This window comes from Pectinophora gossypiella, chromosome 4 (assembly GCF_024362695.1).
Source record: "Pectinophora gossypiella chromosome 4, ilPecGoss1.1, whole genome shotgun sequence".
Taxonomy (NCBI): Eukaryota; Metazoa; Arthropoda; class Insecta; order Lepidoptera; family Gelechiidae; genus Pectinophora; species Pectinophora gossypiella.
In genome coordinates, this window is record NC_065407.1 from 11,232,792 (window position 1) to 11,256,566 (window position 23,775).

The following is a 23,775-nucleotide window of genomic DNA, read 5'->3' on the forward strand; positions in this document are numbered from 1 at the left end:
AAGGCATCGCCGCAACCGGATCTCACGGCCGCAACGGACGGAACACACGCGTTTGTTTATCACAACTGTATTTTGTTACGTTCGTTAGTTCACAAATACCTTTTCTGTTCGCCGCCGTACAAAGCTGCGGTACAAAGTAGGTCAATCCGAGGTAATGTGCCTATACGACGCGTTATATCCACCTCGCCTTTTGTGAGGACTCTCGTTATCTGTTTCCAGATGTCATTCGACACGCGGGTATACGGTACCACTCAAAAGTCAATTTGTATAACAATCACTTCTCTGCGGATGTTTTAGTCAAAATGTGTTTGCTTTCTTTAACACTAAATAAATGTTGTACCGGGTGAGAGCCTTCAGCGCTCCACATTTGTCCGGCCAAGTAGTTAATGCCACCTGCCGCAAATCTACAATAAGTCATGTCAAAAAAAAAACACTAAATGAAAGAAATTGGATAATTGGCATAACTCGTATAATTTCATTGGGTTTCAGCAGACGTTTTAGTTTCAAAAATAACATGTATTTCGGTAAGCTGGAGTTAGAAAATAGTGTTACTAAACTGAACGCATCACCTTTCGTTTGACTTTACCAATCGATAAACGCAACTACATATATACCATAGAAGCTTTTTACCTATCTTAAAAAAGTATCGATTACTTACTATGTATATTGTGCTTGTGAGCCTTCACAATATAACTTGCTTGCTTTATTTACTAAGTCGTGGATGACCGAATAGCTAATCGTACAGGGTAGCAACAGGAAATTAAAACGCAATTCTAAGTCGTACTTATTTATTGTTCTTTCAGTGTACTTCATTTTCATAACGTTATTTAAAATAGTGACTTTATTGAGTGCAAAAATAAGTATGTACTTACAATGAAATGAGTGCTCTCAAAATACTATTAAAATTACTTCATATTACTTAAATTTCAAAAGTTAAAATTATTTCCTACCGTGTATCTATATCCTGATAAAAATTTCAATTAAGTACATTATTAAAATTTTAATTCGAATTAAAGTTGGTGTCTTTTAAGTTAAATTTACTTTAAAAGTTTGGCGTCGCAAAAATCAGGAGATAACGCATCTCTGTTTAGTTCAGACAATTTAAGGCTTGTAAGTACCTACATACAGGGTGGCCCGTAAGTTCAGGTTCAAAATGAAAAATTAGATAGAGGGGCTCATTATCTACCAGAAACACCCCCATGTATGTTCAGCAATTATTTACGGTTTAGGAGATATGACCCATTTTGTACCTTTTTCTAGATTTTCTACCTTACTTCAGAAATAATCATTTTGTCGCTATCCCTTTCTTACTAATTATTTTAATTTACTTCACAACTATGCCTAAGGCAGGTAGAAAATCTAGAAAAAGGTACAAAATGGGTCATATCTCCTAAACCGTAAATAATTGCTGAACATACATGGGGGTGTTTCTGGTAGCTAATGAGCCCCTCTATCTAATGTTTCAATTTGAACCTGAAGTTCTGGGCCACCCTGTATAATAAACATGTGCCCATTAGGACCTATATGCCCGATTTATAATTACTTCTGAAAACAAATTTTTAACAAAGCGCTGTCTTTATAAATTATTTTATCTATCACCTGAACAGAAACTAATATGAAGTTATATTACCGTGCCCAATAATCAAATGCGTACTTAACGTCATTCTATTAGACTTTATAGTAGAACTCCCATACGAATAATTCCATACTTATATTTCTATTAAATTAACTCGAATAAATACCTAATATTTAATGCAAATAAAAGTATTTAAATAAGTAGTATAACAATTTCTGAACACAACACATCTTACAATAAATAAGCAAAATCCGTAATTATATGATTCATCCCACATCCCACACAGAGACAAAACAATAACCATGAAACTAGATTAAACAGAAATATACCGTTTGAAAGTCGAGCAAAATTATATAAACGATGTAGGCAAGTATTTATAAAAATGAACAAATGATGAATACAATTACATAACATAACATAAACAGCCTATATATGTCCCACGCCTGGACACAGGCCTCCCCTCAATCAACCGGAGAGGGTATGGAGCATACTGCGGGTGGAGTACAATTATAACAAATAAATTTATGAGAACTACATTTGTGATTCAGATAGATATGATACTTCTCAGAATGTAAGGCTCATGAATAGCTCATCAGAACAAAATAAATGTTTACTCAGACGCACACACCATATAAATGAATGAAATGATCAAACGGAATGCTGAGGATTATTATGGACAGAGAGAGAAACATTTTGAGACCATAAGTATGATCGTTATTTACCTCAACAGATAAAAACTATATAAGTACATTATATGCGTACACAAGTGTAAAAAGCATAATTATACAGATTATTAGTGACACCGCTGAGGGGGATGCTTCAGACCATGATTCTGAGTTAATATCAAGTGGAATTTGCCGTCGCAAAATTCAGGTTTTTATGTATTTTTTTTTTTTAATTATTTTCAATTCTATACTTTTGCAATGGAAATTTCCACTTGAAATGATATGAGAATGAGAATAATGAGCTGAATCATCCCCCTCATCATTCGTTATAACGTCACTTACACCCCATACAAGTACATGCAGGTAGCCATACAAGTACGTATGGGTGCTAGTGACACCGTAACGGAAATGATTCAGACCATGATTTTGAGAAGATATCAAGTGGAATTTACCGTCGGAAAAATCATGAAATTTTTGTATTTTTTTTTTCATTATTTCCAGTTCCATGCGTTTGCGACGGCAAATTTCAGGTCTGAATCATTCTTTAAAGTTTTCGTTACGATGTCACAAACACCCTGTAGATAAGTGAAATATATATATATATATATAGGTAAAAAGCCAAAAATTTAATACAGTCGACATGTTCTACAAAATCTATCGACTGTTACTCGTTAAGGACACTTTTATCGAGATCACAAGAAATGTGATTTAATAAAAACGTCTAATTGATCATTATCTATATAAAGTCACCGATCGCTTATTTAATGGTGTCTGGAAGGTAATGAGAAATGAAATCTACCTATACATGTTCGTGGCGCCGAGTTTGAAGCAACTTTTTGTGAGATTCGCTGTAATTAATAGAAAGACGCGGAGAGGTACTTAGATAAAAAGGCAGAGGTAAAAAGGTTACAAAGAGTCCAAAATAATGTACCCAATGCACGAGTACCGCACATGTGTAGAAGGCAATGTACAGTAATATTTATAAATAAATAATTCATAATACAGTGGATATTACGTATTAATAAATATAGTCTACCAAACATTTGATCAAAAAGCATATCAGTAGTAAATCAGTACTTAAAAGTCTATTTATTACCTAGTGATATTCATTCTCGTTTATTTTTTTTTCAAGATAGAATTGGTCGCGAAGTATACTAATGTATTTATAAGAAATATTAATATTAACATACTACCTACACGAATGAAGGCCTCCATTACAGTATATACAAAGATTACAGTAGGAAAAGTATTTCTACAAGTAAATATATAACTAGGGTTAAGTTGGCTTAGATGAGATAGTTTTTATATCGAAAATAGTAGTTATTTATTATTTACCAGATATGATGCAGAAACAAATGAAATTGCGAACGACTACACTAGTATCGAAACAAACACAAGCGTCAAACATTATGGAACTCCTGCAACGTCGGCATCGAAATTCATTGAAGTTATGCAACATCTTACCACGAGGACAGGTCTCTAGAAAGATATTATTATTGAAAGATATTTCTTCGTTTTTAATGATGCTAGGCGATTGTCTTTATTACGTGAATTATGTAATGAAACTTTAGAAGCTCAATAAGATTTTGTATAATGGTTACGCGTGTAAATGGTGACGACGCGGAGTGCAATCGTTCGCAGTTCAAATGGTAGGAGCAGGGTGAGGCGAGGTGGGATACTTTGCTACATTACTGTAAGCATACACGTTGCGTTAGCTCTCTCTAATATAAAATTCGTTACAATAGATCGATCGCAGATAATATTTCAAAGTGTCGGGATACTTCGACGGAAATCTAAAGCCATTAGCCAGTACGATCTAACACAAGTATTAACTACTGAACAATATATATAAATCTTAAAGTTTCTATCTACAATCACATAAAGGAAATTCACAAAACAGTGTAATGATGTACATAGCTCTCGCTTACGATAAAATGAACTTACTTTTTACATTATGATCATAATTCTCACAGCTTTGTCTTTCATTGTTCGCTTGTTAGCGATAGTACGAGTAAATTCGTTAAATACTAAACTATAGGTACATCTACACGTAGAGGTATTGGCATTACAGTATAATCATAAATAACACTAACGACTCCGGGTCGGATAGGCTTTTTCACGCAAATCACGAAACGATGGTAATTATCATAAAAGTTGGAGAAGAAGCCGCGCGAACCACCGAGCTCTGACAGACAACCGCATGCGCCGCCAGCCCCACAGCCAGACCTCAGTAGGTAGTGGAGCGAGTCCAGCGGCTCCCACTCCACGGACAATAAAATATCTCGTACTAAACAACAACAAATCAAATGAAATATAACGCGGACACATTATGCTAACGAACTAATGAATTATAGACACACAAGCTGGAATCTAATGATCTCTACATATCTTTACAACCATGGCATAAAATATAATAATGAAAAATACATAAATAGATAATACAGAGTCTTGAGATCATAAAACGACAACACCGATTATATCAGCATTATACAAATTAACATAGTAACACACGAAATTTAGTCTTAGACGTTAACAATTATTGCCGAAGATAGTTAACTATACAAGGGACTTCGTAATCATTACCTCGAAATACAACAACAAAATGTACTTTATAAGGCATGTTATTAATAACAACATCTTACTAGTAAATAATATTAAGTGTGATCAGTTTAGTTTACCTCACATTACTTACGTAAGGCATATAACTATTTGAGATTGATAATAGTACACCAGTAAGTAAGTAGTTTGTAACGTCCCACGGACATTTTTCCGAGAATTAATTATTTACTTACAGTTCTCATCGTGCTTCTAGAAAACGGCGACATGGCTCTAAACAAGTCTACGCTCCTGATGTACTGTAAGGTAACTATAACTAATGTTACAATTCGACAGACATTTCTAAACTGCTAAAGAATTTTGAAATTGAATTATTATTTGTCATTTCGTTAATTCATCTACTGAGATTCCTTATCTACTATTAAATGACGAAGTCATACAGAAACAGACAGAAACGGACACAAAAGATCTTGTTTAAGATGTCGTATTCTGTATTATCCCCTTCTAGTAAGATAATATCGTGTCAGAGAAAGGCCTTTGAAGGAAACGTTTTTGAGAACGTTTGAAAGAAATTCAATTAATATCAACATCAAACACGGTCTGTGTATTGTACGCGCATGTGCGACACCTGTTGTTTACTGCCATTTCCATACAGCTCAGTGGGAAATCTGAAATGTTACACCTACAAGGTAAATCTCAAAACTAAGTTAATATGTTACAAATAATGCGATATCGCAATACCTTGGACACAATTTACTTTACCAAGTTTGGAACAATTCAACCGACATAGAATCTAAAATTTCAAATTCTTAACCAATTTTAGATATCACGTCATTAGTAACATGTCGATGCTTAATAATTAGTAGCTTAATTGCAATCGTTTTAATAAATTATTTTATCATTATAATTACTTTATTCGTTTAAAATAGTAAACTCTCATTGGAAATATTTAAATAGCGAAAAGTCGATAATCCTAAACCACAAGATTCGAATATCACTTTGGTGTTAAGAGTATATTAATAAACCTATTACTTGTAATGTCTACAACACGACGCCGCGGATGCGTATCACTCGTTTGTACTAACAAACTGTTTACATCTAACCTCTTCTCTCGTTCTCTTGCCATTATTTCAAACAGCAGTTTCTAATTCTTCTGATACTAATTGGAAATGCTCTTGACCTGAAAAGAGAAACTCATTTCAATAATGTTACGCTTTCCTGCGCTTTTCGTTTACTTAAATGAAAGTCAAATAGCTTTCAAGCCTAATTTTATAAGCTTTTGATCTTTGAAAGTTGAATTGTTTAATTTTGTCATGTGATGATGTGAATCGAATAAAACATAATTATTATAATGCAAATAGGTTGATAAGTAGGTATTTTTTACTACATGGCACCTACAAACGCTCGAGTCTTCCGCAGCAATCGGTTACCAATGAAAAGTGATAAACTTAGAAGAATATATCAGACCAGCACAACTTTCGACCTACACAATATCCCCATAACATAGCCTCACTTACTTTCTAAGTAAGCAGCCAAGTCGTGGTCCTCAGCTCGGAGCGCCAGGTGCCGCGGAGTGAGGCCCGCGTGATCCTGCCGCGTGAGCGAGGCCCCCCCGGCCACCAACATGCAGCATATGGCCCTTCTCTTGTGCGCAGCTGCTTTGTGCAGCGCTGTCTGCCCGCGCTCGTTGTCGCGCATGTTCAATATAGCCGTCGGTGCGCATGCGATCAGGTACTTGACAATCTCCTTGTTCCCATACCGTGCGGCGATATGCAACGCCGTTTGGCCGCTCGCGTCGATTGATAGAAGAGAATAGCCAGCCGCGTGGAGCTCTTTCATCTGTACCAATGTTAAAAGAGCTAAAGCATAAAAAATGTAGGAACATTAGAGAACACTCATTAAAAGTCAAGATTCTACTTTAGTTTGACGATATCCCAATAATAAGTAAGAATCTACAACCACTTCGAAATGTGTTATGCCTGAGAAGAAGAACGGCCCAACAAAATCCTCAACAGAGGTTCTATTTAAAATTCGAATGACCCATCATTGTCACTGACTTCCATTTAGTTTAAAATATATTTGGTGTTTTTCTACTAGCAATACACTTTCTAACAAATGGTTCCATTTAAGAACCAAATTAAAAAACACGAAACAAGTCACGTCTTACCATTTTTAAATCTCCGACTTTAGCCGCTTTCAGTAGTGTATCAGACGTTTTTTCCAGTAAATTTCTGCAACAATTTCGAACTTATACTTTGTAGTTCTTGTGAATGTTTGTGTTCGCAAATATAGAGCCACCAGACGCCAACAACTTGAAATCACTACTGCTACTGATATTGTTCTGGTCTTCAAAAAATTACTAATGTGTAGTGACAGGTTAAGAGCTCATCGTCTAAGTATAATAACTTAATCACGTTATACTAGAAATATCAGAAGTTCTCAAAGGGAAAGTCTACAGGGATTCAGAATTAAATTAAGTAGGTTAAATAAAAGTCTAGTTAGCTAGATAGGTATATTATTTCAAACGATCTACTGTCATACTTACTTTATAAATACAATGTAATGAATCTCACCTATAACCAAATACTTCTTGGTCAAGTCCAAATAGTTTTTCATGAATGCTGCATGCAATAGAAGAAAGAAGAGATAGAGTGCAGTCAGTCTCGTGGCAATCGTGCGTCGTGCGTTAGTAGTCATACGTGTGTGGAAAACCTAAGATTAGAACACTCTGTATCTATTATACCTATACATCGTGGTATAAGCTACAAACTCTGAACTAAAAACAAAACTTGCTTAATAATTACTTTGTTCTCGAATAGGAAATTAAGTTTATTAAAAATTGTTTCGTTAACTAATAGCACCTAATAGTCTAGTATGTACTTCGCAGGCGGTAAAAGAGATTGATGGCTTTGACATTGCAAAAATACGGAAATATAGTTTTATAAATAAAGCTTTAAACCCAGCCGCACTTTGGAATCTTTGGACGCATTATCGTATGAATTTGCATTGTATGTAAACGTACGAATACTTTTGCCTACGACGACCAACTTGCACGCCGTTTCTGCCTGAAAGGCTGGGATTGTTCCTGCGTAAGTTTACGTATGATGCAAATACCTATGACAACGCCAAAGTGTGACCAGCCTATGAGAACAGTCAAAGCCATCAAGCCGGCGGCACTATTACACACGAACACAGCGGTAAATTGATGTGGTACTCACGTCTTGAAGCGCGCTATAGAATCGTGGGTTGGCTGGTGATCTTTGGCGGGGGGACTGGTGCAGAGTGGGGGGGAGTTGGACTCTTGGGTGAGGGACGCGACTTTCGGCGAGAGTGGCGCGGACGGACGGCCGGAAACGGATAGCTTGGGCGCGTGCGGCGGCAGCGCGGGGGGCGGCGACTGCGGCGTCAGCAGCTCCTCTGACGTGCGCGCCGGACTGCCCAGACCAGACTCACTGCGCGGACAAGCACACTCAATAACTATCTTGTGATGTGTTTTAGCCATATAAAAAATCTCTCGGACTGTTCGCGTCAAACAAAATTAGTTAAAATCCTAAGTAGTTATCTTCTTATTTTCGTGCTATCTGTATATTCATTTGTCATTCATTAGTGAAAGAGGTTTTTTGGGAACACGTGTGATCAGTTTTAAAACGAAATGTAAGTAACTAAGAAAATCTATGCTATAAAACATCATTGGTTCCAGCAAAATGAAGAAGTGAAAGATGTAGTGGATCGCACGTGCTGTAAGATTAGCATCCACGTTCCTTACTTCGTGAATATGTAAATGCTTAGTACAGTTCTTCTCTATTTTGTTGAACGACTCACCAAGGAATCAATATTGATTCAATTAATCCTATTAAGTAGTATCTGCGCGTCACTTATTTGTTCCATTCGTTTCCGCTTCGTCGAGGACACACACGGCTTATGCTTTGTGACCGGTTAGTGATTGATTAGGGGAAAGGAAGTCATTATTGCCATGAGTGTTTTTTTTGTTGTTAATCGTTAAGTTGTTTTTCACCAACGAAATTACTTGACGCGTGGAACGTCATTGGATACCTGTGGTTTCACAAATTAAATGCTATTTTGGATGTCCATAAAAATCCAGTATTTGTGTCACCGGAAGGAAAAAGTTAAGATTAAATACTATCTAAAACAAATTCATACTATAAGCTTGAATTTGGTTAAAAACTCTACTGATTGGATCACACAGGATCCTCACTACTCTTACTAGCATACTCACCTAGCATGTGACTCAGGCACGTCCAAGGAGACTCCAGCGCTCGGAGTATCGACACTCTGCGATATGTCAAGAGACACCGAGAGGCCGGTAGTGGTGTCTAGCGAGACTGAGGGTCCAGTGCGGTCCAGCGAGGCAGTGGCGGTAGTGTCAGGGTGTGCTGTGGACTCAGTATCGGGTGTCTGCGGCGCCGCGTCCAGGATGTAAATATTCTCGTGTCCTATATCTGTCGGGTAGTGCAGGTTCTCTTGCGCCTTGTCAATCCGGAAGAACCTCTCCGCCGTCACCGCTGCAAAACAAACTCGTTAACAACTCCTCGCTGTAGAGAATATTTCGCTCCAAAACGTGACGAAACTGTGTGTAACTGCCCGCAAATTTACATAGCAAAATACCCTTTGCTGCTGAAGTTTTCCGACAATTTACATATAAGGTCAAAATTTAAAAGAGTACCTAAGATGTGTTTTAAAGTTGTAAAGTAAATTTCTAAAATGTAATAAATATATTCAGAAATCAGAATCATTTATTCAACGTTATTATCATAGATAAACTTATTGATAGATAAAAATAAATTCAATACTTACTAAAAATTACAAGTATGTATGTTTTTTACTTTTTCGAGTTTCGTGAAAGATAAATATCATAAAATTTTACATTTTAAAAGTAGGCTGAACATAAAAAAGTATTTTCAAATCTGTAAACTTACACGAGGACGGTAAAACGGGATCGTATAAATTAGCAAATTCAGCATGAATTCGTAGCAGATTCCTCATTACCAAAAAAGTACTCGTACCGGTGAAATTTTGTCAAAATACGACCAATTACTTCCTTACTTCTTTTCGTGGAACCAAGGCATAATTAAAAAAAATTCGAACCAGCGAAATACCACTTTCGTAGTATTTACCTAGTCATGTTAAAAAGGGCAAAGGTAAATACGTGAGTAGGAGTATAGAATATAACTCACAATCGACAAACCACCAGTCGACGAGATTCGAGTGTGCTTGAGATTCTTTGATCATATTCTGAATGAGGGTACGCATTTGCTCCAAATCCGCGGTCGGATTAACTTCTAGAGTACCCACGCGATCCGCTGAAATAAAAAGTCAACAAGTGAAATGCGCTGTAAAAGTCTTAGACTCGAGTGTTCTATTTCTGGTAAAAAGTCTCAATAGGAATACTTTTGAAACCATAACCACAATAATACGTCCCCCTAACGGGCACATGCGTACTTAACACAACATACACAATATAGAGTATGCTCTACTAACGTTCCTTAAATAGCCAATAGAGTTACCCGAATAAACCCAATCGAAAACCCGAGACATTGTTATTGGCACTCGCAATGCTGAAGAAATATAAATCAGCCCTAAGTCATCGAATTTCCTACTATTAATACAACATAATCGTAAAGAACTTGTCACACACTTGTCTGTCTTGGGATCTATATATATTACATATATATAATATATTACCCGGTTAAATTCATTACCTCTTGAGTCGGAATAGAACGCTATTACGAGCATGATTGGGAAGAAAAATTCTGAAAGAGACCCCAGACATTTGATAGAAATGTCGGGCCGCCAGTATTGTAGTGAAGCATCGGAAATATCTGACCGAGATAACTGTGAGTACAGACTGAGAACTTTTAAAATTATTATTCTTATTGAACTCTCGGGCTGTCGGTTCCCGGACTAGAATAACTACGAGTATTTGAATTTTACGATCTAAGCCCGAGGCGATAGTTTCCTCGCATTCAGCACAAAGAAAAAGTTAGTGGAGGATTTTGAAAAAATCCCTTTGATATTTCAGTGGAGGATTCCGCTGTCAATCAATAGCCATCGACGGAATATTTACGTTCCATGTATGCCAGTTGGGAACACATTGTTACAAATCATTCGTAGCTGCGAGTAGTGACGTGTGTGAGGAGGTACACACTCTGCGTTAAACAATGTTTATTTTCTTATTGCCAAAAATAAAACCACTCGACACCTTTGCTGCTTCTGTTTACGTTCATTCACACATTCTATAAATAAGTTGTTATCTAAATATTTTATTACTGCAATAAGTTACGATTCGCGGAACTATTGTTTTAGAAGTATTTATTCAAGGTAGGAAGCTGTTTACGTTAGTAAAAGCTTCCGATTGTGTGGGTAGTAGTTGCCGGAACTATTCCCAGATTAAACCAATTATAGTGAGCAATTTCACGATGTCTGTAATTGTAAACGGACCTGTTTTAGCCAGTAGCTCCTTATCATAATGGTGCCGCTCATAATCCGCCATCGTAATGAGATTCACTGTGAGTGTTAACTTGTCCACCGTCGTTTGTCTGAAAAGAAAACATTTTATATTTTAGACAAACAATTTCTAAGTATTTAGAGCCCCACTTCTTATGCACTTCTGAATATAGCATCAAGAAACTATTTGTTTTTTGGCTTATTGTGATCATTTCCTTACAATATTGCGAATGTTAGCTTTTTTATTTTTGTAACATGTCCTCCTCATAGTATATCATAGTTGCATTTATTAGATGTTATATTGATAAGCATACATAATATTTGAAGTGAATTTTTAAACTAATAAATCATCTTCTTTGTCCTCTGCCCTGATGGTATGCCGTAAGCCTTTAAGAGTTGACTTATTAACGCGGGGGAAAGCATCACATCTAGGACGTGTCTGCAGCCGTGGCAGAGTAGTGGCGCGTCCAGGCTTCCTCTTGGATTGGTTCAGCCGCGAACAGTGAGTGGATAGTGGATGGCACCAACTGGCACGCTTCGCCGTCCACTTGCATGGGAATCACCTAGTATATAGCAGTCAGTACTCACGGAGCAGTGGCGCGTCCAGGCTTCCTCTTAGCGAGCATGGTAGCCTGGTTCAGTCGCGACAATGTGATGGTAGAGGGAGCCAGCCGGCACGCCTCCCCGTCCACCTGCATGGGGATCACCTTCGTCGTCACTATCTTCGCCGTTTTGCACTGCGTAATGCAGGTGCCGTGGCCGCCCGCCTGCAGCAGCGGCTGGGTGACAAAGTACATAATTATAAATAGATAACAAAACATAGCATCACGCCTATATCTTCGAAGAGGTAGGCAGAGGTGTATATAATATACATCCATGTAATAGTGGGCGAACGTATTGTCATAAACCGGCAGAAATCCTAAATATCTACGATCCAAACATGAATTCAAACTCAAGTCGAATTCAGTGGTTTACAGCCCGAGCCGGGATTTGAACCGGTGACCTTCGATGTCAGTCACGCGCTCTCCGCACAGGGCTATCACGGATAAAAGAGTGAGGGTATGCGCTTGGAGTGAGGTGGTTTATGAATGTAACCAATGGGAAACCAATAAATTTTAACTTATATAAAACCTAACATCATCATCAATTTAAGAGCCACGCTCTTGTCGGTGCAGCATTTTCTATGCTACTTTTTTAGGGAATGATAGGGCAGTGGTTTCCCTCTAAAACCTACAACCTAAACGCAATGAAAAACTGCTATTGTTACGACATCATTTCAAATGGAATCCCCAGTGGTTTCTTTATTGAACGTCGGTATTGTATTACAGGTTTGAAGGTAAGCCGTATGCATCAGTCAAGAGTCAAAGCTAGGAAATTAATGTGAAAATTCATGAAATCTGATATTGATAATATTGTATCTCCTAATATTGGTCTTTTATGGTCTTACATCCTTCTCGTCCAGATTAAAAAAGAGAATATAGCTATCATAATAAATATACTGTATTGTGACCAATAGTGTATCAATAGGGTATATCCAAATCCTAAACATCAAAAGTCATATTTTATCGGCTTATAAAATATTCTTTACGATTTAGATGCGTGTTAAAGTGAAATCTTTTAAGAGTAACACATTGATTTCATCAAAATATAATTGTTGAAGTTACTGTTGATAAAGTCTTGTAATTTCATTTGGGTTTGGTCTTTCAACATGTCAAGGCGGCACTTTGTCCTCGTCGCCACAACCACCGATTTTTTTATTCAATTTCCGAGGTTAACGTAACGTATGTATGCTAAAACAAATCAGTGACAATAATACGCCTACGTTGGTCAAAACTTACCAATTGATATGTGGTTAATCCTACTACTTCTATTAGGCCATCTTCAGTTGAGGGTTCGAAAGCTCCTCCTGATTTGTTCCAAGGGTGAGTTCCACCCCCGTAGCTGCAAAAAAAACAATACACTTTAGAAAAACATCAACGTAAAATAAAACCACAGTTTTTTGCGTAAATGGAGACCTCATTTACATTACAAGATTACAGTAATATAAGAGGTAAATTTTCAGCGGAAAGTGGGCGAAAATTTATAACTTTCCGGAGTACGTATGGGTGCTTAAGCGATAATGAAATCAACCTGTCAAAGTCATACAGTTCATTACATAGATCTTTTTAGTCGTCTATTTTCAGCTTCGGCACGACAGAGTTAGTCAGACGCAGTTTTCGTCAGTAAACAAATGACTAAAACTTATCCCGCTCAAATATCAAAAGAAACCATTCAACTGTGTCGGACATTTAATTGGGAACAAAACATTAAATAAAGTGTGGTGTTAATAAAACAGTCGAAAAGAAATTGTGATATATTTTTCAGCTTTAGTTTTCGGAAAGTGTCAAGATTGTTTCGCGCGAGTACAAAAGAAAAATAGCAGATAATAACGACACATTCCGAGAACATTATTCATTGCGACGACGACTGCGTTCTTTTAAGACGCGGAGAAGTGTCTCTAAATTCCATCTCATTGACATTTCATTTGATTATCTACTTAATTAAGCACTTCGTTTGATGTTTAACGTTACGCTGTAGAGAAAGGTGACGTTTTATCATTGGCTTATAAAACTGGGGAAATTCCTGGAGTAAATAACAATATAACGTATAGTATAAACAATCTATTATAGTCCCACCGCTGGGCGAAGGCTAATAAGCTCATTCAACTGGAGGGGGTATGGACTATAGAGCATCCTCTACCACGCTGCTCCACTGCGGATTGGTGGAGGTTTTTTACGGATAAAGCCGAGACCCATTGCTTAACGGTTAAATAAAAATATACCACGTCAAAATAAAGTAGTATAACAAACGAGCTACAACCGTTTGCTAAAATGTTAAGTACTTAACTCAAAAGTATGGATCAACTAGTCGCCTCTTACCCCGTTTGATCGTGGAAGTAAGTAAGTGTGCTTTGAAACATCTTTAACTTCCCCTCATACGACAGAGTTCTTCGCAATCTATTTCTCAAAAAGTGACCGCAATATGTATTTTGATAAAGTGATTTCGAGTGACGTATCCTCTAATAAAAGAACACTGTTTTTGTTTCGGAAACCCGATTTTTATTTCGGGAATTTAGTGATATGGAATCACTAAACGAAATTGTGAGTTGAATGCGAAATTGCTAGTGGACCTATGAAAACCGCCGGTGAAATAAGGCGTATATTTTTCATGACGACGTATAAATCACAACTCCTTGCTAATAAATCAAAAAAATTAAACCACGATTTTTTATAAAGTCACATAAGACTTTGAAATAAGGGGTTGAAATATTTGCTCTGAATACCTTACCTTGGAATGTTTAAGAATACGATAGCATGGACTTTGTGTTCCCTGAGCACGGGCGTGAGGTCCTTTCCGTCGCACTCCATGGTCACAAATTCCGCCAGCCCCTTCCACTTACGCTGCATCAGATCTTTGCCACCCGCTGTGCCGTAGAAGAGCTTGTTTCTGATGCGCGAGTTGAACTTCTCCGGGTGGGCCTCTGTTGAGGAATAATCGTAGTTATGCATTTGTTTTTAAGTACATGTGTATTAAGAACAATAACATTATTTGCACCAATTCCTTGGTGGTGGATGGCTGTAGTAAAACTCGCGTTATTTGCTTTAATGTGGTCTCAAAAGTTTTTTGAAATTAATTTATAATTACAAACAAAGCCTTCTATTCTATTGTAATACTTTTATTTAAGTATGCATTTTAATAAATACTATAGATTGGCATACAATTCTTTATTAGAATGTAAATAAGTATAATGATTGACTTTGAAAGGGTGGTTTATTCTACAATTCGCAAGGTCTACTTAAGTCCTGTGATATGATTGTATATATACGTAAAGTCCTCTACGCTACAGTGAGTCGTAGCGTAGATATTTTGATTGATGACTTGCCGAACCAACTAGGCATAAGGTAGTTGGCTCCTAAATAACTTACACCAACTATGTATAGGATGTAGCTACAATATTAAGGAAGTACACAAATTGCGAAGGCCCTTAGTCGGTATATATTACGGTTGCAGTTATTTTTTATCACATTGATTTTACTTTTGTGTCACATATTTTAATCGACTTTTTAATATCGATTTTTTCCAGTAATGGGCACATAGAATAGATTACCTACATAGACTAGACTAGGTTTAGAGGTTCACAAGGATAAAATTGTTCTTATTACGCGAAACGGGGCAGCTGAATAAGAATTTTCTTATCTAGATACTTACTGAGAAATATAATGTGGATCTTAAAATAACGACGACTTTTAGAGAAAAGTGGTTTTCAAGGTACGAAGCGTCTAGACGTAAAACTGCTATCTTTTTTTTAAATAAAAGCCATGCACGTGTAGAGTTATTAACGAATTGTCGATAAGCGAAAACCCAATGTATACCTACGGTTGCATGATAGTGCACAGATACTCCTTTGATCGACCTATGTCTGTGCACAGTCGTTTGGTGAAAAAGCGGTAAACATTTTGTGAATTACTCTGCACCAGTTATTAACTTTGAGAGACTCCATCAATGGATAACGGCATACGTAGGCTGTGTTCAGGCAGGTTCATTAACGCATCTACCTACATCTGCAAGTAATAATGTGCAGTTATATTGCAAGAGGAATTTTTGGGACCAACAGAGTCAGCCACCAGCTTACTCATATTGCATAGCATTCAAATTCCTTTTGACAATTTACTTGTGCTATGCGTTTGATTATCTTAACAGGGATTACATAAGTGGGTCTCTGTTCGTGTGCTATGAAATTCTATTTACGGTTGAAATACTTACTGTATCTGTAGACACGACATAAGATCACGACTATATACCAATGGGGAAGTGAGAGGTACATCCATCGCAAGATGAACTAAGTATTCACACCTCACCGAGCATTCTGTAAGACCAACTGTGTATAATAGGCTACTTAAGAATCTATTCTAATGATATACTTTTTACGAAACGTCATAATGACAATTTTCTTTGGAATTAGTATGGAAATACTGTTCTGTGACGTCATCAATAAAAGCGGTCAAACATCGTCCTCATTGTTACTTAAGTCGAAAATAAGTTCTTTGTACAAATATAACATACACATAATAATTGGGTACTTTCCTAGGTCAAAGATAAAATATGAAATTCTGATCGCTAAGTAAAGACTGATCTAAGGTGACATTTTTTTTTCTTTTTTCTATTTAATTTATTTATGAATTTCAATAAAGTAAAATGTATAATAGGTGCGACATTTTGTCACGTTTTTCTATGACGTGTCAAGTTGCTTCTTCATACAAATTCCATAGTAATTTCGCGATTTGACGTTTAGTAAAAGTAACTGATTTGACTAATTGGAAACTACTCTATTATGTTTAAGTATACCTAAGTTTATATTTATTATTATGCGAGCGAAGAGTACCTACACACATTAACTATAGAATAATTAATTAGAAAAAGTATTTCTTGTTACTTTATATTTTTTCCCATTTAGCTGTAACATTACGTCATCCCGTAATGGCTACGGAATCCGATCTTGAGCATGCTTTTGGACAGATTTCTTATCTTAGTAACAGCATATTCTATGTTAACATGCAGGATGTCTGCGTGGAACTTATTTTACGGTTCTTTGTTGTTTGTAAAGATTTTAAAAGCACCACAGAGCGCCTGCGGCATTTTCGATTTCAAGGAACTGCCACATTCACTCAACTTTAATTTCGATAAAACAATTTCGTTTCTATTTCGTAGATTCTCGATTTGTTAACTTTACACTTCTGACACATGAATGACGTTAAATAAATTGGGGAATTAATTTCGATAGTAGGCGTTGGGCTTACGATTTGGAGGTCCGGGTTCGATTATTCCCGGTGGGTACATTATAGGCTTGAATCACGGTAAGGATATTATTATAGGCACTGTCTAAAAAAGTAAGATGATTCCGAGTTTCGGAGTTGGTCACGGCTATTAGCCGTAAAAATACGTCCACCAACCCGCAGTGGACCAGGGTGGTGGAGTATGCTCCATACCCCGTACGGCTGATTGAGGGAAAGCGTGTGCCCAGCAGTGGGAACTGTATAGACTGTTTATGTTATGTTAAGTTACCTGTAATATTGCGAATCTTTTTTACCAAATTAATTTTAATTACATATTATTGTAAAAGTAGAAGATATCTAAGCAATCTAGACTACAAAAGCAATAACGAGATCGACTATTGTTTTGGTGCTATCAAAAGCTTTAATAACAGAATTCCAAACTGGGACGACCTTTAGGACACATTATGTAGGTGGCTAACTTTGTAGGTTTGATTTTTGTACTCCACTACAATGATCACTCTATTATAATCAAAAATATATATACCTTAATTAATACGGCAATATATTACGTCAGTATTTACGACGAGTAGGCAAAAACTCATTGGGACAAACGAAGAATAAATCAATAGAAAGTGACATTACGTTTCGGTAAGGTATTCTTCTTCTACCGTATTCGTTGTGTGGTGGATGACTAACTTCAGCAGCCCTGGTATCAGGGTTATTGAGCCGCTAGACCCCTGCCATCACAAAGTGGTTAAAGGGATACGTCCCCACCGGGATTCGAACCCGTGTCCTCCGGATCGTAAACTCAACGGAACGCGCACCTACTGGACTATGGCGGCCGTGAATACAGGTATTATTAATATATAACAATATAATGTATTATTATATCAGAAATAGTGCACTGGAATAAAATATTTCGTACCCTTATGAATACAGTGTATTTGTATTTTTGTATTCAAGATGGAAGAATATTTTGCGATTCCTACTTAATTTGTATAAAACTACAACAATGTATCGAAGTTATAAAGTCCTCTCAACTATAGTTGTAAAGACGAAAAGTTTAGATAGGTATATTTGTTCTTTGTAAAAGCTAGGTAAGGTAATGCGCTCGACGTATGAAATTCTCTTCATGCACAAGAGAACTCCTGTGAAACGATTTTCAGAATGTAGGTTACAAAAGAATAGGGAAATCCAAAACGTTTTATCTGTAATAGCTGTTCCCGGATATATATTCTTCGATTCCGGATTGTGGACTGTGTCCTCAGGCACTTTCCGCGCACGACTGCCGCCTAAACGGCAGCTATTGCCATAATATTGGGATTTTCGCAGTCTTACCTATAATAATATGTATTTTACTGTAGGTACCTATGACGTATTATGCGAACTTTTAGGACAGATTTGCATACGACCACGACCATTTTCTGAACTGTAATATACAGATAATATACAGATTAAAAATGATCTTAATAAAAAATGCTTTGGGATAATTATCATTAAATGATAAACTACCAGATCCAACATATTTCATATTCTATTGTTACAACTGTCAAGTTGCCAATTAGCTAGGATAGTTACAACATTATTATTGGGATCTTAAGGAAAGATTATAATCCCGGATTGAGCAGTATTCTCTCTTCTAGTATAGTATAGATACATAGTAGTGAGACGCCAAGTCTCGAATAAAGAAAACAGTCAATGATTTGTTTATTTTAATCTTCAAACAAAAATCCCATGCGATTTATGATTATATATCCTGAGACACTGTTAACAGAGAAACACTGAAGAATATGTATAACCTAACATGAACTGAACTCGGATGCGGATGTTTTTTGGCACGTTAAAAAATGATCCAAAACAACGGGAGGTTGTTAGGGAAGTGACAGAGAGCACAAGATTCAAAGGGTATGGGATTTTTGAAGGCAACCGGCAAGGACGTGAAGTTAGTGGCCAGGAGCAGGGTCGACCAGAGAGGTTAACATCGTTACACTAATATAACTGAGTATAGATACCTCTGGCCTCATGGAACTCGAGCGCAATATGCGCGTCGACGCCGAAGGAGAAGTAGTTGTTGACAACGTTGAGCGGCAACTCCGGCTTGGCGTTGGAGGCGTCGTCCGCCGCTGCGCCCGGGTTGGGCTCCACCGTCAGCTGCCACCTGTCCAACAGCACCGTGTCGCTCTCGCCGATGTTTGCCAAGATCTTCGAGATCGGCTCGTCTTCGTATCCCTGGTGGGACCAGAAAATTACATGTTATTAATACAAAATTTGATCGAAAATCTCTATTTCAACCCGCAGCTCATGTCAAGTCGGGTTTACCATTAGACCACTGGGTCCTCAACCTGTCCATGATAGAGTTAATTTCTTTATTAAAATTAAATATGCAATATCATCTGGAAGCTGACAGAGGACAGCAGTCACTATCAGCACTATTCAGAGGCGGAGGACAGGAGTCCTAGTACAGCTTTGAAATAGACTACTCTGGGCGCCATCCCACTCACTTCAGAGTACTGTGGGGCGGAAGGCAAGAGGGATACCACTGCCCTATTGTTTTTCCCCAAAAAAGTAGTATGGAGAATGCTACTCCGACTGTCACCGACAAGAGCGTGGCTATTAAATTAGTGATGATGATGTAATGTCAAGTACTTACATTACATTATTTCTAATATTCTTTCCGTCCTATCTTCATTGAACTACCACTCTGACAGAACAAATATAGTTTAGAAATAATTTGTCATTTATTGGCTTTCTTCTAGTTATAATTTGTGTTTTGTTTGTCCTGAGGACATTAAATTATATTAAGTTACTTACTTAATTGAAATCAAATAAATAATATAGCAGGTATGGTTATTAGTGCCTAGGATTAGGTACCACCTAGTAGTTATTATATAAGCCCAGACAAGTGTTATTAATAGACGAGGTAATCTAGACGGTATAAAGATGGCTCTATAATGCAAACCTGACCTAAAAAGCATCGGAACGAAAATACCCTACTGAAAACAGCCTAATTCCGACCAACTGCTGGACTCTTTCTCAATTGCATAGGGTATAAAATTTGCCACAAGACTGTACTGTGGGTGTATTCGATTTTATACATAAAATTATTAGAAATTTGCATATCGTTCGCAATCTAATTACTGTACTGCAAATTATACAACAAATTACAGAACAGATATTTACATTTAAATAAATAAGCTAAATTTTTTGTTCGGTGACCCTTTCTATTTCCATTTTTCCAATATTTTTTTATCTTTGAACATTACTTACCTAAACCTATTAAATAGCAATTTAGTCTTTCAATATATAAGTAGATTGAAGCAAAATCTGGGCTGAATCAAAACCAGAAATAATGACTTCTGAGTCATTATTAATTGATACAATCTCAACTCAATTATTTTTGTGATTTCGTTCCCAAAAGATTCTCTTAATATGAGACATAGACAAACATATTGGGTACAACTAACCCAATAAACTAATAATAGAAACAATCACGCCGCTGCGCCCCGCGTGGGTTAGTATTGTAGCGACTGATACATCGTAATCCGTAGGGAAATTGGTATGATCATGATTAAGCGAATAAATACGACGGAAGCGTAATTCCCGGACATAAAGTACAATAATGTCGCATTATTCCTAGCATCCGGAGTTTGTTTTTACGTTTGGAGGAACATAAAATTTTGATGGGTGAAGTGAACAATAAACATTGTTTACGTTGACGGCAGCTCGTTAAACACATTGTCACGGCTCCTCGTCACGAAGAAAGGTATACCACCTCAGTACAACGCAGTGACGCTTAATGTATTAAAATGGTCATTACAAAGTTAATTGAAATGGCTTTGAGTTATCCTCACGACAATAATTCCAGTTTAGGAAATTTTAAAGGCGCTTAATTTGTTGGACGTCTTTAAAGTACGTACCTATACAGAGTGTTAAGTGACATCGTAACGAATATTGAGGGAGATGATTCAGACCATGATTCTGTATGTACTTGAACGGGGTGTAAGTGATATCGTAACGAATACAGAAAGGGGATGATTCAGCTCATTATTTTGAGTTAATATCAAGTGGAATTTTCCGTTTATTAAACAGCCTGTATCCGTCCTAGTACTTGACTACTTACCTACACAGACCTCCCCAAGAGGGGGTATGGAGCATACTAAACCACGCTGCTCTACTGCGGGTTCGTGGAGATGTTTTTTTGGCTAATATGCCGGGAGTACCTACATTGTTCTTACCTAACAAAGGACAGTTTCACAAAGTGACTTCGACAATGTCCCCATTGGGAATCAAACCCGGATCTCATACAGACCGTGACACAACCGTATAATCACTAGACCACGGAGACTGTTAAGTAATAATAATTTATTATGTCTACTATCGCAATTAGTAGTAATTAATGTCATTTATGTGTCGGAAGTGTAAAGTTAACAAATCCCTATAACAAATCGAGAACCTACGAAATAGAAACGAAATTGTTTTATCAATTAAATTAAATTAAAGTTGAGTGAATGTGGCAGTTACATGAAATCGAAAATGCCGCAGGCGCAGTGGTACTTTTATTTTTTTTACAAACAATAACGAACCGTAAAATAAGTTCCATGCGGACATCCTGCGTGTTAAATCAGAATATACTGTTACTAAGAAAAATCTGGCCAAGAGCATGGTCACGATCGGATATTGTAGCCATCTCGGGCTGACGTATTTGCTACTTTATTATTTGCCAATATTGTGTTGCAAGCATGAAAAATCTTGAATAGTTACAAGTTTTTTTAAGGGCCAAAGGATCAAAGCCAAATAAGTAGACTACAGAACCCTAAAACAGTAATCAAATCAAACAGGGGCATCAGCATGATGCCGCTAGATTCCGGACTGCCCTTTCACAAACTCTATCCAACGGCTCGTATTGCCAATTCAGTGGCTCTTATATTGTATTATTATTATTTGCTTTTTTATTTGCTTAATCGCCCTCGATTTTCACACGTCGCTTACTTGCTTATGAGCAATAAATAACGATTGTTCTATTCTAGGAAAGTTTTATTGATAAAAATATTGTTTCAGTATGTTGCCGCTTAGTTTGTTGATGTAGGTTATAAACTTTTAGCATAATGTAAGCTCGGAGCTGCGTACTTTATGCTTATAAGTAGGTAAGAACCTGAAGATAACGTAGTTAGGTACTTATAGGTACTATAAATCTTAAGGTCTGTTCTTTGACAACATCGGCTTTGGAATTTGATACCTCTTCTAGTCCTTTCCTCTCGTTTGGAATAGGCTGTTTGACAACTTAGTCATATGAGATACTTTTTACGAAACGTCAAAACTAAAATTTTCTATGGAATTTGCGTGGAAGTACTGTCCTGTGACGTCATTAAGAAAAGCAGTCAAAAGTCGTACTTATTGTTATTTAATACATAAATAAACTTCGAAAATAAGTCAAAAAGAAAAATGTGATTGACTTTTAATTATGTTAGACTAGCTTGTATTTCTAGATTAGCATTTCATAATTTATCTTCGACCCAGTCAAATACCTTTGGTTAAAGAATTTACGTTTCTATACTGACAGCACTACTGTGAAAATTGGAACAATAACATACTTTCACAAAATATTGTTACAATACAATAGTATCTGTAACAATATTTTGTTATCAGTGTTAGTGTGTTGTTAGTGTTTTGTGTTGTTTCATATCCTATACCTAAAGGTTGCCTGAAAGAGATTGCTACTTTAGCAATAAGGCCGCCTTTTGTACTACAAATTTAATTATAATACTATTTTTTATATGTGATTTAAGTGCAATAAAGAGTTATTGTATTGTTATCAGAAATCAGTGTTGCGTTACGTAATTGATATAAAATTACATCTTTATGAGAAATATAAAAATAATTATTAAGAAATTCTGAGGTCATCAACTAGTACGTACAAATGATTGCCACCAAATTAATATCATTGATAAACGGGCAACGATTTTGTATTTGTGGGACTAAATAGACCCGAACATTCGAGCCCTCAGTTAATCTATGTCACGATTGTAACAGAGGTTAGCATTATATTAAAATATTGCTTTGGACTGGCAGTGGAGTCATGGTCGCCCATTTGGAAGAACGCTCGACTTGAAGTCGCAAAACCAATGATTTTAGAATTTATTTTCGAATTCATGTTTGAATCATAAATGATTATCATATGTTCAGTGGTGAAGGAAAACATTATGAGGAAACCCACATTCCCAAGAAATCTTTTCGGAGTTACGTGACCGTAACCTGTACTGCAGCAGCGGTAAACGCGTTCGGTTTGCGATTGTTGAAGTTAAGCAACTTTCGCAAAGGCCGGTCATAGGATGGGTGACCACAAAAAAAAAGTTTTCATCTCGAGCTCCTCCGAGCTTCGGAAGGCACGTTAAGCCGTTGGTCCCGGCTACATTAGCAGTCGTTAATAACCATCGATTCGCACTGGGCCCGCGTGATGGTTTAAGGCCCGATCTCCCTATCCATCCATAGGGAAGGCCCGTGCCCCAGCAGTGGGGACGTTAATGGGCTGATGATGATGAACCTGAACTGGGCTGGTTTTCCTACGTGGATTGGAATGTCAGACAGGCAGTCGCTTCTGTCAACCCCATGTCCGCTTGGACGTTTCCTACCCCATACAGCCGAGCGTGCGGGCAAAGCTGTTGTTAGCCCAGCACGCTCAGCACCTAGCCCACTATACCTT

General features: G+C 37.1%; 1 protein-coding gene across 1 annotated transcript in view; it reads right to left on the reverse strand.

Moving 5' to 3' along the window:
- Positions 1-771: 771 nt before the first annotated feature.
- Positions 772-23,775, reverse strand: part of LOC126366447 (eye-specific diacylglycerol kinase) — a 120,328-nt gene continuing 97,324 nt past the window's right edge. The window contains exons 11-21 of the mRNA XM_050009555.1: positions 19,088-19,304; positions 14,590-14,782; positions 13,101-13,203; positions 11,851-12,041; positions 11,257-11,354; positions 9,993-10,118; positions 9,035-9,320; positions 8,016-8,249; positions 6,965-7,028; positions 6,315-6,636; positions 772-5,977 (exon numbers count right to left, since the gene is read on the reverse strand). Of these exons, the coding sequence (XP_049865512.1) occupies positions 5,928-5,977; positions 6,315-6,636; positions 6,965-7,028; positions 8,016-8,249; positions 9,035-9,320; positions 9,993-10,118; positions 11,257-11,354; positions 11,851-12,041; positions 13,101-13,203; positions 14,590-14,782; positions 19,088-19,304 (1,884 nt within the window). The 3' untranslated portion in view covers positions 772-5,927. The remainder of the gene's footprint in view (positions 5,978-6,314; positions 6,637-6,964; positions 7,029-8,015; positions 8,250-9,034; positions 9,321-9,992; positions 10,119-11,256; positions 11,355-11,850; positions 12,042-13,100; positions 13,204-14,589; positions 14,783-19,087; positions 19,305-23,775) is intronic.